Here is a 17,416-nt window from a genome sequence, read left to right as displayed (position 1 = left end):
AAAACAGAGAAGGAGGCAAACCGTAAATACACAAAACAAACTAAGGGTTGCTGGACGGGTGTTGGGTGGGGGTGGGGGATGGGTTGAATGGGTGATGGGCATTAAGGAGGGCACTTGTTGGGCTGAGCACTGGGTGTTATATGTAAGTGATTACTCACTGAATTCTCTCCTGAAATCATTATTACACTATATGTTAACTAACTTGAATTAAAAAAAAAAAAGAATGTGCACTGTGCTATTGTCATCGTGAAAAATTAGAAAACATTCAGATAGCCATCAACAGGGGAATAGTGAAATTAGCCACAGGATAGCCATCCTCAGGATGGCAGATGCTTCGGATTCTGTGTCTCCATTTCTCTCTGCCCCACTCGCCTCTTTCTCTCTCAAAAGTAGATATTAAAAAAAATTTTTTTTTAAGTAGACAGACTTTCATACAGACTCATATTCTGAGATGGGAAGGTGTCTGAGGCATATAGTTAAAAAAAAAAAAAAAGCAAGTCGTAGAACAATGCAAACAGCACCATACTATTCTATGTTAAGGAGGTAAGTGAATAAATAAAACCATCTACTTCTATGTGCGCATAGACACATGTGTAGAAAGCCTAGGAAAGTCTTCCAAGTCTACACACCATAATAATCAGTTCTGGATTGGACCGTAGGAAATAGGCAAAGGAATTTTTTAACTTAATTTAAATATTTAAATGTTTGACAATGAAACTCTCTTCATGTGTTATTTATGTAATTAAAAATAGTTATGTTGAATCTCAACAATGGATATATAATGGTTCATTAAGCTAATATCTCAAATATATGTTTAAAACTTTTAATAATAAATGTTTTAACTACATAAATTGCCTTGGAAAAGGCACGTTTCTGAAGGCCTCTAATAAAATGCTAAAAATTATAATATTTTAAAAGTGGTCTTTGGATCCTCTTGGCAGCAAATGGAGGAAACCTTAGCCTCTGCCTGCCGGGGGAACTGAGACTCAGAAAGAAAAGCAAAGTAACATGCCCAGAGTGAGGAAAAAGAGGACACTGGTGGTGCTGGAGCCCCTTAGCCCCAGGCAGCAGGCAGCACCCAGGACTGAAGGAAAGGTGCCAGAAGATACCATCAGAGGGAAAAAATGGGGTGGGGTTGGTTTCTGGGAAGACAGAAATAAACGGCTCTTCCCACCATGCGGAGAGAGAGTGGGTGCTCACAGCCCCCAACAAGCCCACCAGCAAAGAAGGAAGGGGCGAGGGGAGGCTGAGAAAGGGCAGAAGTCAGGGGTTGCAGCTGGGACAGCAAAGCCTTAATACACTAATCTTCATTTATTCACCCATTCGAAAAGCATTTATTAAGGACATCTTATGTGAGACGCCAAGCATCCCAGGGAATCCACTATGGGCAAGATATACTCCATCCCCACCCTCAAGGGGAACATGCTACTAGAAAAGGGAGTATGTAAGTCCCTGTAATGCTGACAGGAAGAAAGGGGGACAGAAGGGGACTGAAAGGGGGAAGAATCAGGACAGATAAGCCTGAGGCACTGGCCTAAACCTCCCTGGCTACAAGACTACTATCAACTCCCTGGTGGCAGGCTGAGAACATTTTATAGCTCATCCAGTTTCTCTCTTTGCTTTGGCCACCAGGGAGCTCAGTGTGCAGCTCAGCACTCAGTGGCAGCAGTCTTCCCTGGGTTTTCTCTCTTCTGATCAATGGTGTGGAGTTTTCACAATCTTTGACTTTTTCCTGCATGTAACGAAAACCCTTTAGAGAGTCTGTAGTTTAAATAAATAAATGAATAAAAATTAAAATGACTTTCTCCCATGAGAAAAGTTGAGGGCCTGAGCTAGACCATCACCTGCAAAGAGCAATGGTTAGCGCCCCATGGCATATCAGCAGGATGGCATCCAGTAATTCCTGAGCCCAGCATCTCTGTACCTCATTAGACCCTAATGGGATGTGTACTGAGTCCAAAAACTCCAGGGAGGACACATCTTACAGATTATTCACAACAGATTTGCGGGGCAGCGAAACACCATCTCAGATTTGATCTCCCTGCCCCTCTCCAGCCCATTTAAGAGAGAAACCACAACACTGAGACCCAAATGGGGTGGTTCATGGTAGCGATGACGACAGTTGCCATGTGTTGGCCTCACCCAGCTGTCTGACAGATTCTCTGGCCTTCTTTCCATTGCTCCAGTGTGTCAAACTCATTCCCATCTCAGGCTTTTGCCCTTGCCCTGCTCCAAATCTTTTGTCACCACGTAGGCCGCAGGTCAAAGGTTACCTCCCTGCTTATCCACTCTGAAGTTGCCTGTCCCCAGTCACTTTTTATCCAATTACCTTCTTCTATTTTATTTTCATAGCATTTTCCATCTAAAATTACCTTATTTGGAGCATTGGCCTACATCTGTCTTGTTCACCACTGTACCCTGGTGCCAAAGACAATGCCTGGCATGTGGTCAGTGCTCAAAGCTATCTGCAGAACAAAGGAAGAGAGGCGTGCTTGCTATGTGGTGCTAATGCTAAGTGCTTTCTGCGGTGATAGCAGTGTCCCTGCGTGGCCTGGCTCCCACCGGACCCTCTGCAATCCCTGTCTGCACGGCAGCATACCTTCGTAGGCCTCCTCTGTGTATGCAGCGTTGATGAATCTGTCCAGGATGTCGTTCTCTTCAGCAAAAGCCAGCAGGATCCGCACGATCTCCTTGGTGTTGGGGTTGATGTTTAACAAGGCCTTCATCAGGCAGGTCTTCCCCGTGTCAGAGGCCGTCAGCTTGTGCATAAGGAAGTCTGCAGGGAGGGAAACAGAATGAGCTGCAGGAGGGGCCTGTCTGCTCCTGGTGGGGTTGGGGGGGGGCAGGGTGTGGGGGCTGCAGGCTCAAACCTCTAGACCCTGCTCCAGGCCCTCCCCTGCTGCACACTCCCCTCCTCCCTCTCCAGCTACTCCTCCCCCAAGGCCCCGGAGAGGCTTATCTGAGGCCTTTTGCTCTTTGCTTTCTGTACCCTCTCCCTTATAGGGGACAACCTCACCCACTGCGTGGCTTTCCACTGTCCACTTCAGTGCTGACACCCTGAAATCTCCAGCCTGCCTCCTCCTGGTAGCCTACAAATAAAGCTCATCACCTCCCCCTAACAAGCTACTCCCCAAGCTAACAGCTTGGGCCCCACCATCCACCAAGTCACCAATGGCACCACCCTAGACTCCTCCCTTTCTCTCGCCCTCCTTGTCCTTGAGTCCAGCCAATTCCACTGCTGAAGAGCTGGTCACCTTCCCCCACTCAGATGCTGCGGTCCCCACCTCGCCTGAATAGCTTCCTTCCCATCCGCCATGCAGGAGCCAGACCACGACCTTTACCTGTTTAAGCCCTTTCATGGCTCCCCATTGCCCTCAGAGTCAGGTTCAAAGTCTCCAGCCCAGCATTCTGGGCTCCTCACACGCCCTCCTCACGGGCTGTCATGGGGGAAGGTTGACAGCAGGAGGCACGCAGGGCCCCCAGCCCTGTACCGTCTCTGCCGGAGCCCGGCACTGACCAGCCACTTCCAGGCCACGGCGTCGCTTGCAAAGCTCCTGCAACTCCACCAGCAGCTCCAGCAGCTCCTCCACGCTGCCCTCTGACACGGCTGCAAAGATGCGCTTCTTCAGCCGCCTCTTTTTTCGCCTCTGCTCTTCCTTGGCCAGGTTTGCACTGAGGCCAGAAAGTGTTTCCAACTCACCACACATGCACCCCCACCCCCACTCACTCCCCTTCCCCAACCAGAGCCACGATGCCTGCAGGGTGCTGCAAAGCCCAGAACGCCCTCCATTAGTGCTCCGGGCCCCTGGGATCCGTGTCACCCTATGCAGGCTTCCCTCCTAATCCAAATGCAATCACATTTTTTCAGAATATACGCTTGGGGGCTCCCGGGTGGCTCAGTCGGTTAAATATCTGACACTTGATTTTGGCTCAGTCATGATCTCATGGTTCATGGGATGGAGCCCTGCATCCAGCTCTGCACTGACGGTGTGGTACCTGCTTCAGATTCTGTGTCTCCCTCTCTCTCTGCCCCTCCCCCACACACTCTCTATTTCTCTCTCTCTCTCAAAATAAGTAAGCTTTTAAATACACACACACACACACACACACACACACACACACACACACATATATTTAGATACACATAGTAAAGGTGATTAGGAAGAACTATTAATGGTGATTACCTAAAAAAGTATGAGAGTAGAGGAAGGAAAATCCCACTTTCATCTTTTGTGGTGTCTGAATTGTTTAAATCTATCTCTCTGGGCCCCCACACTCCGAATAGGCAACCATGGTAACGCACATTCTTTTGTTTGTGTGTGTTCTTGCGGAAATGCATATGATGTTTCATGGTTTATATGCATATATTTTTAAGTTACGTAGACGGGATTGTGTTAAAGTTCTCATTCTGCTTCATACTGTGGCTTGAATGCTTCACAATGAATGGGTAATACTTTTTATAGTTTATAAAATGTAGTACTCCCCTCCCCCCACAAAAATGCCTACATGCCGCAGCCACAGGCCCAGACATTTGTCCCAGCCCCCGGGAAGGGAGGCTTCTTTCTCTCTCCTGGGTCCTGGTGCCCGTGCCCCTGACACCCACCTGGTGGACACCGTGGGATGAGAGGAAGGGCCAGGCTCACCTGGGACTGTTGGGATTGGACGGTGTCTCTGTCACATCGTCCTGAGGGGACTGCGGAGAGTCCATGTCATCACAGTTGCCAGAGAGGCTGGAGGGTGGGGGAAAGGAAGAGGGACACAGGAGTTTAAAACTGGACAATGGTAGCATGCCGCAACCGGGCCTGGCCACGTGGCCCAGAATGAGTCACTGCCCCCGCCCCCTGGAACTGAGGGCTGGGTTGGCAGGGGGTGGGGATGGCCGGGCAGGGGGGCCGGGACTCACCACTGCCGGATGTTGGAGTCCATAGGCTTGGAGAAGACGGGGGGAGAGGTCTTGGAGACTGTGGGGTTGGGATCAAACCCTTCTATCTCCAGGAAGAAGTGTGCACTGTGGGGACACCCAAGCAAGGCCATCAGAGCTGGGGCAGAAATTGTCCACCTGTATGTCCTGCAACCCTGCTTCCAAGAGTGCCCAGCCACACAGAGCACTCGCTCTTGGCCAGCTCTGTGCTGGACCCCGTCCCTCGTGGCCTCACTCTTCCCTCACAGCAGCCCTTGAGGATGGGTACCATCCCAATCATCCACATTCCACAGGGGGGCCTGAGGAGGCTCTGAGGTCAAGCGACTTGCCCAAGCTCACACAGCAGGCAGGCGGCAGAGCCAAGATTCAAAGCTGGGTTTGGGTGACTCTTGTCACTAAAAATACTGAGTAGATGAACACAGGGGTCTCTACCGGGGTGGCCTAACATCTTAGGGGACTTGCCTGTCTGCAGGTGCAAAGGACCCACCAGCGTTGGTGAACATGGCAACAAGAACCATAATTTCCCATCATGCCCCCCAACTGCCCCTCTGGCCTCAGATCTGAAGAGCCCTACCAGGGAGAGGTCCCTAGATGCTGACATCTACAAGGGCCTTTCCTGGCTGCCAGGGCACAGTCCCCACCCCCACATTCAACCCCCTTTGACCACCTCTCATATTGTTTTGTTGGCACAGAAAATAGATCTAGAGCAGTGAGTGGATATAAAAGTTCCAGGTATAGGGCTAAGAACCCCTTGTGGAGAAGGAAAACTCAGGAAAACACTTTGGACAGTGGAGGCAAGGAGCAGTAGAGGGGCAAGTGAAGGGCATGCTTTCTCCCAGGGCTGGAAGAGAGACTTGGGTGCAGGGTCTGTGACCTGGATAAGCCCCAAGGAAAGGGACAGACTTACTGCCCCATGAGAGGCAAGACACAGACCCAAGATAGGACTCCCTAACCAGACATAGCCCGGCCTCACCTTTAGACACGCCCACAAACACAGACACGCCCACTCTCGGAACCCACAGTCACACACTCAGGGACAAGCCTTCTCATGACATCCAGAGTAGTGAGGATCAGGCTGGCGGTCATTTGTAGCAATACTCCCCACGCCGTGGCTGCTGCAGCACACCTGCTGGCTCGGTGACCTCACCTGGGAACGATGGCCTTTTGCCACCTGGCCTCTCTCCTCAGTGCCTTTGCTGCCTGCCTCTTTCAGGCCCAGAAGCATCAACACCCTCCCTCCTTTTCTCACAAGACCACAGAAGAGCTCCCAAGGTATGATTCCAGTCATATCAAGTTCAGAAGGAAGGGCATCAGGGAAGGGATCATGGCCCCATTCTACAGATGAGGGAACTGAGGCTCAGGCTGGAGCAGCAGCTCATCCATAGTCACCCCACCAGGCTAGAAGCCAAGTTGGTCAGAGAACCTGACTCCCGATTCCAGCCTCAAAGTTTATACCACTATCCACACTGCTCTCCCCTCAGCCCTCTGGATCTTCCAGCCAAAGCAGCTCTAGGGATTAGCTGCAGGTGGAAACTGCCCAACATAGGCACTTCCCAGGATGGGGCAGACAGGAGGGAGACTTGGGTCTTGCCTGGAGAATTCCTCTCCTCTCCAGGCACACACAAACCTGGAAGTCTCAGAACAAATCCAGTACTTGGGTGGGGACAGAAATGCGGTGGGAGACAGGGCTGGCTAGCACATTGGGTCTCACCCTCCTATCTTCTGCCCATCAGAGGAACGTTCTGATCTGACCTGAAATCAAATCCTTCTTCCAAAAGAGAAGTAAACCCCTGATGGGGAGCCCAAAATCTGGGTTCTAGTCTGCCTCGGTCTCTGCCTCTACCTCCTGTATGCCCCCAGGATGGAGAATAGTTGGGCCAGATAATCCTAAGGCCTGGACTCTGGAGCCAGGACAGCTCTAAAATCATCCACGAATGGACTGTGCAGCTGAAGTGGGCATCAAAGGTCATCCAGTCTGATCACCACTCTTGGCATCCCTGGAGTGCCCCAGAAATGCCACCCTAAAGCTGTCCCTGCTTGCCTGGGCTCCTCAGTAGTGCATCTACTCGATAAACGTTTATTGAGCACCCACAGTGTATCAGGCACTGTTCTAGGAGCTGGAGATTAAACGGTGCACAAATGGGCAAAGATCGCTCTGAAGAGCTACTGTTCTAGTGAATTGGTCAGAACTGGCCCCACGGATCGGACCAGGGCATAGCACAATGAGGCCATTTCTTTTCCTGCTCCAGACAACACACTGACCTTCAGCTGTAAGATCCTCAGTGGGAGGAACTACAACTGCAATGTCCTTGATTCTCCAGAACCCAGCACTAGCTCTGACACTCAGAAGACTTAACAGAGGAGCAGAACATGGACAGGTAACGTATGAAAGATAAATGCGAGGAAGGAAAAATGGCTGGTCAGATAGATGGACAGATTAGTTGGATGGGTGAATAAGGTGGATAGATGGGTAGATGGTGCACGAATGCATGAATACAGGGAAGGCTAGATGAATGGATGCATGGATGGCTGAGGAATGAGTACTTGGGTGGGCAGATCAGTGGGTAGATGCAGAGACTGGTAGACTGGCCCAATAAGCAGGTAGGATTAAACCTTAAACTTTAAATGTTGGGAGGTTGCATCCCTCAAGTGACTCCTGTTGGGCTCTCGTTGCCCAAAGCTTTCTTCTCTTTTTCTCGGTCTTGCACATGAAGCTAAGGAAGGGTCCCCTGCCTCTCCTCTACCTCTCCTCCTTCTCAGGGCCTCCTCCCAGAGTCCAAAGGGGCCTCAAGGATGGAGCAGAAAATCATATCATGACAGCATCTATCTACTCCAGGCCTGGAAAACAAGGCCCCCAGGGAGGGGAAGAAATATTTCCTTATCCTACTGTGAAGTGTCCTCCCTCATGCCGAGGAACTGTGCTAAGCCACCAGGACACTTAATCATCAACTTACCCCCTCTGTCTCTTGTTGTCTCACCTGCTCCTTCACTGACTCACCCACTTACTTAAAAACTACTAGGGGCGCCTGGGTGGCTCAGTCGGTTACGCGGCCATCTTTGGCTCAGGTCATGATCTCACGGTTCGTGAGTTCGAGCCCCGCGTCGGGCTCTGTGCTGACAGCTCAGAACCTGGAGCTGCTTTGATTCTGTGTCTCCTTCTCTCTCTGCCCCTCTGCCTCTGGAGCTCTGTCTCTGTCTCTCTCTCTCTCTCTCTCTCTCTCTCTCTCTCAAAAACAAATAAAAATTAAAAAAATTAAAAAAAAAACTACTAATATGCTCAGTGTAGGAAACCTGGGGAGCAGGGAAGGAAGAGATGACCCTTCTATGGATCCTGTCCTCAGAGATTTCAACCAAAGCTAGGACATCATCCCAATAGGCACCTCAGTCTCTTTAGGGAGGAGCTGGGCTATGGGATCTTAGGGGAAGAGAAGGTTCTTCAGTTGAGGGCAGGGACCAGAACAGGCTTTGTGCTCTGTCACTGTGGGACTTGCTCTGGATCTTGGAGCAGATCTGTGGCTTGGAAAAATCCCCAGAAGCAGAGAGCACAACATGAGAAAAGCTTCCATGGCAGGAAGGCAAGGACTATGTCTGAGGAAGGAAGTCTTTGGTGGCAGGGAACAAGAGAGTTGAGAGCTGGGCTGGAGAGATAACTGACTGTGAGCAAGGACCCAATTCCTGGGATGGGGAGCTGCTAGATCATGAGAGCCATCCCACACCTGCCCTATTTGCCACTGCACATGCCACATCTCACCTGCCATCATGACAGATGGTGAAGTCTTGGCCATGTGCCATCCTAGCTCCTAATATGCAGCATATGCTGTTTGTTTGTTCCTACCTTTGATCCAGACCAGAGGTCACCACAGTGTGCTGTTAACTCAGGTGAGCATACAGCTCTGCACCACGTCTCCTGCATTTCTGTCCCTTTTGAAGATAATGAACTGCCCCTGAGCTGGGAAGGAGCCTGTGTGGCCAACCACTTTGTCCCAAGAAATGCCCAAGGGCCCTGGTCTCCAAAAGACCCATTCCTCCATACCCTTCATCAGCCTGGGCCTCTATCCCAGGGTGTCACCTTGCCCAGGTAGCTGTTCACGAGAAATAGCATGATGGTTGAGGAAAAGCTCCAGGTCCAAAAAAATTTCTCCCCACCTAGACCTCTTGGTGTCTTCAATCCCACCATTAGTACAGATTCACTTACTGATCAAACTGGCCTTCTTTATTTACATAGAATTTTTATTTTTCTTTCTAGGCTGAGTCTTATACTCAGTTTTGAGGGAGATGCTCAAACCTTCGGGGTATGGGGAGAAGTAGGCACGTGAGGGCCCTCAAAGAGCTCTTGGGAAGAAGGGGCTACCATTTCAGGAGACAACAGCCACACCTCACACCCAGGCCTTTGGCTTTTGAGGCCATAGGTAGAGCTGAGTCTACAGCTAAGTCATCAACAGGGATAGGCTCAGAAAAGGCAGTTTGGCTGTGGAAAGATCCTGGGATTTTCCTGAAACCCTGTCTGAAATCCTTCCCTGAGGTCCAAACCTCCCCTAGGAATGTGAGAGGGAAAAGGGAAAGAGGCAGGAGGGTGGTATTTGGTGGCTTAGCTCAGGGATACCTCCGCCCTTACCTAGACAAGCAAGCCCACCCAGGTCCAGGCTGTCCCCACAGTCCCGCCAATACCTGTCTGAACTCAGTGTCCGCTCAGTTTTCTCTCCTACAGTCCAGGATGTAGCCTCTACCTGGATGTCCCTCTGACACTTCTCAGCCAAAATTCACATCTGAATTTGGCTTGTCTCTCCTCATCTTGCTCTTTCTCCTGACATGAGCATGTCAGAGATGGCCCCATCATCCCTGCAGGTCCCCCCACCAGATGAAGGGGATGTCTCTTGGTCCTCCTTGTCCCCAACTTCTTATAGCTGATCCTGCAGACCCCACGATCCTGATACCTTCCTGACCCGACCCCCTCTTCTCCATCCCTGATCACCCAGGTTCAGACCTCACCACCTGTCATTCAGGCTTCCCAAGAGCTTTGTCATCCCCCTGCTCCCAGCCTCCCCTCCAAACCATCATCCACACAGATCACCCAGAGTATCGTTTCCAAAATGAAAATCTCACACAAAATCCCTTTAGGCTCCCCACTGCCCTCAGGTTTGTCTAAACTTCTTAACCAATCCCCAAGACCCAGCTCCAGTGAGACTCATGTTCCCCAAAATTCCTCCACCCACCACGCACTTCAGCTATACAGTCCCTCACTGGTCTCCACCCCTAGCCTCTTTCTGGGATGCTCTTTCCCTTCCTTTCCACCTGCCATCACCCATTTCAAACCACTTCATCCAGGAAGTGCCCTGAGACTTTCCACAGGATCAGAACAACCCACCCCTTCTCAGGTTGGTTGTCAGGACACTTCCCACATTCTTCTGGGTGCCTTTCTCACCAGACTATGAGCAGGGATGGGTATTCTTTCTGTCTCCCCAGCCTGGGCCCTGGTGCATAAAAAACTTCAGTGATTATTACTCAAAACAACAGACAGAAAGGAAAGCACCAACTTCACATCTGGCCCAAGAGGGGGCCTGGAATGGACACAGAGGAGGCAGGACAAATGAGCTGAACTAGACCTGGAGCTCACCGGGGTCTAGTGAAAGCACAGCTTGTGGGGAGGAGGGCCATTCGGGCTTGAGGGGCACCAAATCAGCTGAGGGTGTGGGGGACTGCCATGGAGGCATCTCAGGGGCCAGGGATGACCCTGGAGAAGTACTTTCCTTGCTCCTGCTTCTTCCACATCCCCATCTGGGAAGTAGTCATAGCCATCTCAGCCCCATCCAGTTCCCAGGGGTTCTTTGGAATAATAATAACAATGACAATGATGAAGATGAATCTCCAAGTAACAAAAACACTATCAACACTAGCATGTGCAGGGCACTGACTATGTGCCAGGCACAGAGCATTATGCCAACAACCTCAATTAACCATCATCCTATGAGTTGGTGCCTTTGCTGGTGTCCCCATTACACAGGTGGCATTAAAGGGCTTGAATAAGCTGTGGCTCAGCACCCAGTGGACAGGAAAGTAGTTGGTGTAGGTAAAAAAAAAAGTACCCACTTGGGGATCCAGACTACCTGAAATTTCCATGTACTTTCTTGCTCCTTGTTTCAAGGACGGCTCCAGAAATCCCTTGCTTCACCCAGAAGCCTTCCTGAATATTTCTGTGTCAGTGCCTCTGATACCTCCAGGGAGACCTCCCTGATTATTCTGGTTGTACTGACTTCCCCAGCTCAGCCCCCTGAGTATGCAGTGCTATTTCCCCACCCTCCCCCCCATTTATACCTAGTTGGACACCAAGTCACCCCAGATGAACTGAGAGTCTTAGGTCTACCCCAGGCAAGTGATCCCTGAGGATGGACACCAGGATCCTTCCTGTGCCTTTACAACACAGTGACCAAGCCCTCCAGCCCTACCTCTTCTTGGTTGGCGTAATCTCTGCTGACCTCTTCTCCTGCAGGATGGCAGGGTTCCCACTGGGGACAGCAGCTCTTCTGCCCATGAGGGGCACCATCTCCTTAGTGTGGACATTCATGACTGGAACACAATCACAGCACAGATGCTTAGGTTGAGTAGGCATGGAGGAGCTTCAGGGGGCTTCAGACCCCCATGTGTCACCATGTGGCCCCTGATCATACCCCAGGATAAGGATCTCACTCTCCACCTTCCCAGGCTGCCAACTCTTCCCAGGGACAGGGAGATTGTCCCTACAATTTCTCCTGCTCCCTACTCCAGCATCCCTGCTCCTGTGCATCCTAGGAGAGCCCAACAGAGCTTCTAGGTAGAGACCACCATGCCCTTAGCTTCTCTCAAGACATCATCTCCAGCCACCAATATTCAGGTGGACTCCCAAGAATTAGCTCTGCTTTTTCTAATGTCCTTATCAGATTTTGTGTTCAGAGCTATCCTCAACAGAATAAGACTATCACGTCCTTTACTCTAGACACTATGCTCATAGTAATACAGCCTCCAGCCTCTCTGGTGTTTTGGATTTCTTAGCACCCTGGTGGTCTCTGCAGCTAACACACTGATTATCTTTGTGTCATCCACCCAGAGCTGAGTGCAACCGGCCTTGTAGCTATCTGTCCATTGGACTCCCTTCTCACCTGAAGGGAGCAGTGGAGCCCCCTCCCCAATGCAGAGGAGGCAGCCCCTCAGTCTTGAACTGTTTTACTGATGTTCATACTGATGGAGCTGGATGCCATGTTGGCATCCCTCTGAGGGATATGCTAAAGAGAGGGACTGACGTGTCTTTTGAGGACACTAAGGGGACCTTAGAGGTTTCTGTGTATAGGAAAGCCTGAATAAAGACCAGGGCTCAAGAAAGTTAGCAAGTGGCAAGAAGCTGGTGTGGTTGCAGAACCTGGGGCGTTCATGGGGACCACTGGCAGGGAGAGGCTCAGAAGTAGGTGGGGCCATGTTGTATGGGCCTGGAACATCAGTCAGGAGCTGCGGCTGGTCCCAAGGGCAGTGGGGCATAGGAGGGCCCTGGGTTACATAGGAGACAGCCATGTTAGAGGAAGGTGGGGTGGAGGATGGAGACCAGGCCATGGGGCTGGGAGGAGGCTGTCATGGAGGCCATTGGCATGGGTAAGCATAGGCTGGCCATGTAGGATGAGATGGACAGGGCAAAGGGTTGTGTGGACAGGAGGTGACTCTACAGTAAATGGGGGGGGGCATTCTCAACTTGAACAGCCCTCAGAGAACTCCCTCAGAGTCATGGAGATGGGGGCAGAGGACAAATTTCTATAGCAAGAGTCCAGGTGGGTGAGATGGAGCTGGGGCCACTGGTAACCTTGGTCCAAATAGGAAAAGTTCCTGGAAAGTGTCCAGAGCAGTTTGCCATCAGACCGCAATGAGGTTGGGAAATGGGACAGGCATCCTCCCCCAAAATTAGCAGCCCTGGGAAAGGAGGAGTTATCCAGGGGAGGGCTTTGGTGTTGGAATGCAGGTACCTTGGGGCAAGGACCTTTGAAGAGGGGCCTTAAGGCCAGGTGGGTGGAGTATCCTACTGAGAGAGAATCATGATCATGTGGGTCCCTGACTGTATCCACAGTTACAGGATGAGGCTGGGTGGCCTTTACCACCTTCCTCAGCCCACAGTGGCCTATGGCCAGATACGGCTAAAAGGTTGAGCTAAACCAAGAGTGAAGGAGAGGGATGGAGGGCATGTCTCTTACCCCTCTCTGGGCCTCTGTTTTCTCTTCTGATAAATGGGCTGATTGGACCCCAAGGACCCTATGGCTCTCACCTATGACAGCTGGCTGTTCCCTCCTCCCTGCCGTGGGCCCATGAGTTGGGGCAGTTCTGGGAAGCTGGGCAGGAGAGGGTCAAGAAAACTCTGGTCTGAAGCTATAATTAGCAGTGATAATTAGCTCCCTGAGTCACCCCACAAACCCTGCATTCTCACCTGTGGGACTCTCTTGCTGCCTTGCCCTCCCTGTCTCTGGGATTGGGCTTCCTCACCTGGGAAGTGCCTCCCAAGTCCTGATACTGACTGGAATGGCCTTCCCTGGAAGACAGACCAGGCCTGGGGGCCACGGGGAGCCCCTGCAGCTGCTGGCTCAGCACCTGTGAGTTGCCTGGGCCTTGTCTCTCTCAAGCTCTGGGCTACCTCATCTCATCCTTACCCCCTTACACTCCTGCCCCGGAGAGCCACATCCCTGGGGCCTGCTGGTGGGGACAAGAACCTCACTTCTGCCCCTTGGAGGGTGTGAGCCTTTCCCCCTCTTCAAGATCTCCAAACCTCAGGGAAGTTTCCTGGGTCCATCAGAACCTGTGCTCTGGCACAGAACCTGTGCCTTGGGCCAAGAGGTCACGTCTAACTTTGTTTCTCCTGCTAGAGATCCAAGCTTCTTCCCACCCACTCGCCCAAGGCCTATCAGCAAAGGGTGGATGTGACCTAAAGGACCCCTTAGGTCTTTGCCCTAGGGTCCCCTAGGACCTTGGAGGGCACTGGTTGCCATGTGTGGTGAGGACTCACCTGGTAAGGTCCGGGTGGTGGTGGCTGCCCTTGCTCTGAGATCACCGCATGTCCCAGGCCCAAGGACCCCCAGAGGGACTATGGCTGAGGCGGCGGGAGGCTCTCATCATAGGCAGGGAGATGGCTGAAATGAGGCGTCGGAGGCAGAACTGGCTGGGCCACCTGCCCTAGGCGCCAAGCAGGCCACACCCACCAGCCATAGCTGCAGCGCCCGCCCACCCACATGCTCTGCCTGAGTCACCCCCACACCCACACAGCAGCCCAACCTGGAAGAAGGCAGGGGAGGCAGCAGGTGCCAAGGCTGAAGTTCTGGACCCAACTCTTTTCTCTCTTGTATTTGATGTATCATGAGCCTCGGTTTCCCCAACTGAGAAATGGGAATTATAATACCTACTTCCCATGGATGCTGTGAAGAGTCAAAGAGATCATGCTGGTGAGAGAGCCTAATGAATGGTCAAGTGCTCTGCCCTGAGCTCTGGGAGGAAAGGCCACAGCCAAGCACTGGCCTGGTTGATCCAAAGGTGGCCAGCCCCGAGACTTGGTATCTGTCCGTCAAAGTCTGGGATCAGACCTTTCCAAAGACAAAGGAAGTCCCCCACTCAAAGCTTACAACCAGATATTATGCACTTCAGACCTTGGCGCCAGACAGCCTCACCCCTTTCTGGCTATTATGACCTTGAGCCAGTCATTCCTCCCGTTTCCCACCTGTGAAATGTGCATAATAAATCCACCTTGCAGAATTACTTGAGAAAACACACAGAAAGGACTTGAACAAGGCCCAGAGCACAGAAAGGACTCAAGAAACAGTAACAGCTATTAATTCATATTGGTATCATCCCAGTTGATTCTCCTGGACCACCTGGGCCACCTGCCAACAGGCCAGACCATGGGGAAGACTCTGCCCCCCTCCTCACCCAGGCTGCAGCTGTGAAGGGGGTGGAGCAAGGCTGGGGCAGCCATGCCTGTCTCTTGTCACTCAGGAATTGCATACCTGTTCCCGCTGGCAAGACAGGACTGGGAGGGAGCAGGAAGTATTGCTGACAGGGATGTGGCACCCGTGACTGATGCAGCAGGGATTTCCCCAACTGTCATCTGGGGCAAGGCCCTCTGGCTCTCATCACCACAACCGGCCAGGCCTGGAAAGAGGCAGGAAGCAGGCTCAGGCTTCTGACCACGGGGCAGCAGGACCTGTGGCCGGTAAGGGGCAGGAAATCTGGCTTTGGGGCCAAGAGGCTTTAGTGTGGGTGAAGTAGGGTCCCCGCTCTTGCAGTTTGACATCAAGGGGGGCCCGGTTCCCACAAACATTGCCTGAAACTCCTTCATGAAAGCCTGATCTTGGATCAATCATCGTCTTCCCTCTAAGATTCAATTAATTGCCCCTTGTCCCTTTTAGCTTGCTTCTCACTGCCTCAGAACCCTAGGGGTGAAGCTGTGGACAAATTTCAATGTTTACATTTTGCCTGGTGTTAGCACTTTTTCTCAAATACCAGGCTAGAGCTGCTCTAAAAGGCCCCTGTCCTCCACCCAAATACACTCACTGTGCCCAGCAAGGAGTAAGGGGAGCCTCCTCTGCTGTGCATGGAGCAGGGAGCAGGTCAACGACAGAGTCAGAGCCACTACCCCCCACCCTCCTACCCCAGATACAAGGAAACAGCAGCTCCTGCCATTTCAGCTGGTTTGCATTCAATCCCGTTTAAACCAACACATTGTGAGAGCCCACAGTAGGAGATAAGGCAGGGAAACAGGGGCCAGTGTAGGATTCAGAACTGGAGAAAGCAGTCTCCACCCTCAAGAAACTGTGGGCCACACAGGAGACAGGCTCAGGCAGGAACCATGGCCCCACTAGGCAGGTCATAAGGACAAAAAGGGCTGAGGTCACTGAGGGGGAAGGAAATCCCTCCCATGGGGAAGTCAGGGATGGGCTCAGGGAAGCGAGAGCATTTGGGCTGAACTTGGAAGGAGGGAGGACTGCCTACACAGGAAGAACAACAGGAGCAGGACTGGGAGGCAAGAGATCCAGGCACTTTCAAGGAGTGGTGATGAGCTTGGGTGACACACAAGCTCGGTGGGGTAGCAGACAGGAGCTGCAAGTCAGGCCCCAAGCCGCTGAGTCAGCCCTGACCCCTTAATCACAGAAGGCTGCGCTGGTCCAGCCTCAAGGGGGAAGGGGCCCTGTTGGGGATGCTGTCACCAGTGCGGTCAGGCAGGGAACTGACCCAGCTCAGCTGAGTCAGCACCCCAGACCAAAGACAACACCTCCGCCAGTGGAACCCCGGGCTGCACTTGCTGGGGCTGCAGGTGAGACGGATTCCCACCCGTGTTTGGGGACCTCATAGAACAGTGGAGCCAGGAGTTCTGCCTTCTTCTGCCAAGCCTGGAGCCCCGCAGAACCCAGTATTGCGCACTCAGCCTTGGACACCACATGGGTGACTTTTAGCACTCAGTCACAGCAGCACCGGGGCCTGGGAACCTGGAAGGACCAATAAACTGCCCTCCGCAATCCAGCTCCTCGTTTCTCGTAGCAGCCATGAGCCATGCTGTGCCCACCCTTTATCAGTGACTTCAGCTCCTTCTGTGATGGTGCATGAAACAAGCAGAGCCTAAAAAAAAGAAAACAGTGACCAAAGGAACCTCCCAGATGCGCTGTGTGTGCGGAACAAAACACAAAGGGGAAATGCAGCCCGTGGCCCGGATGGGATGGGGCAGCAAGAGGGAAAAGGGCAGCCGTTAGATATTCCCGCCCTAATCTCGCTCCCTAGAGGCCTGAATTTTAGGCAGCCCCTGGACATTTGCCCTACATGGGGCCCCATCTCACCAGACTGGGGTCAGCGTCTGTCTGCCCTGAACTGTAAAACGACCACAAAGGACATACTGGGCAGGAATCAAGCACAACCTCACCTCCTCCCTACACCCCCCAAGCCCTGCAGACATCAGGCTCTGGTGGCAGGCACACAAGCTCTCCCCTGAAGAAAGAGGTGGAAGAGAAGGGGTGAGTGCACACAGGGATGGGCCAAGGCCTTGACCTGCTCTAGGAAATACCCCATTTGGTGCAGTGAAGAAGGAAGAAGGACTGAGAGCCAGGCAGAGCTCCATCAACTGCCTCAGGCCTGAACAGATCCACCCTGACAGTGGTCAGGAGAAGCCCTGTCTGCATCCTAGCAGGCCACAGATATCTCTGGGCTAGGAGAGCTCAGCAGCCTCCCCATTGGGGATTCTGGCTTGTGGCTCATCCTGCCTCCAGGTGATGGAGGGAGGGACACAGGGACAGAGAGAAATAAGGAGACAGTGACCGCTACAAAGGAGAAAGAATGGGCTAGTTGCATGTGTCTTTCTTTAAACAACGCAGGTTTACACAAAAGGTCATGATCATTCATTTTACAAAAGGACACCCACAAGCTTCCTTCCAGCTCTGAGTAAGTCTGAAAGTTGCAAATATCTGACATCTACGTGACACCTTCAGAGAAAGGCTTACAGATAAAGCGAGG

General features: G+C 52.1%; 1 protein-coding gene across 2 annotated transcripts in view; it reads right to left on the bottom strand.

Moving 5' to 3' along the window:
• Positions 1-11,483, bottom strand: part of TRPV3 (transient receptor potential cation channel subfamily V member 3) — a 30,560-nt gene extending 19,077 nt beyond the window's left edge. For both annotated transcript variants that reach the window (XM_047080950.1, XM_047080951.1), the window contains exons 1-5: positions 11,365-11,483; positions 4,904-5,008; positions 4,644-4,730; positions 3,518-3,672; positions 2,600-2,776 (exon numbers count right to left, since the gene is read on the bottom strand). In XM_047080950.1, coding sequence (XP_046936906.1) covers positions 2,600-2,776; positions 3,518-3,672; positions 4,644-4,730; positions 4,904-5,008; positions 11,365-11,483 — 643 coding nt within the window. The remainder of the gene's footprint in view (positions 1-2,599; positions 2,777-3,517; positions 3,673-4,643; positions 4,731-4,903; positions 5,009-11,364) is intronic.
• Positions 11,484-17,416: the final 5,933 nt, after the last annotated feature.

This window comes from Lynx rufus, unplaced genomic scaffold (assembly GCF_022079265.1).
Source record: "Lynx rufus isolate CCGP_SWC_20201006 ecotype Redwood Valley unplaced genomic scaffold, mLynRuf1.p SCAF_18, whole genome shotgun sequence".
Lineage (NCBI taxonomy): Eukaryota > Metazoa > Chordata > Mammalia > Carnivora > Felidae > Lynx > Lynx rufus.
This window is presented reverse-complemented; position numbering and strand designations above follow the sequence as displayed.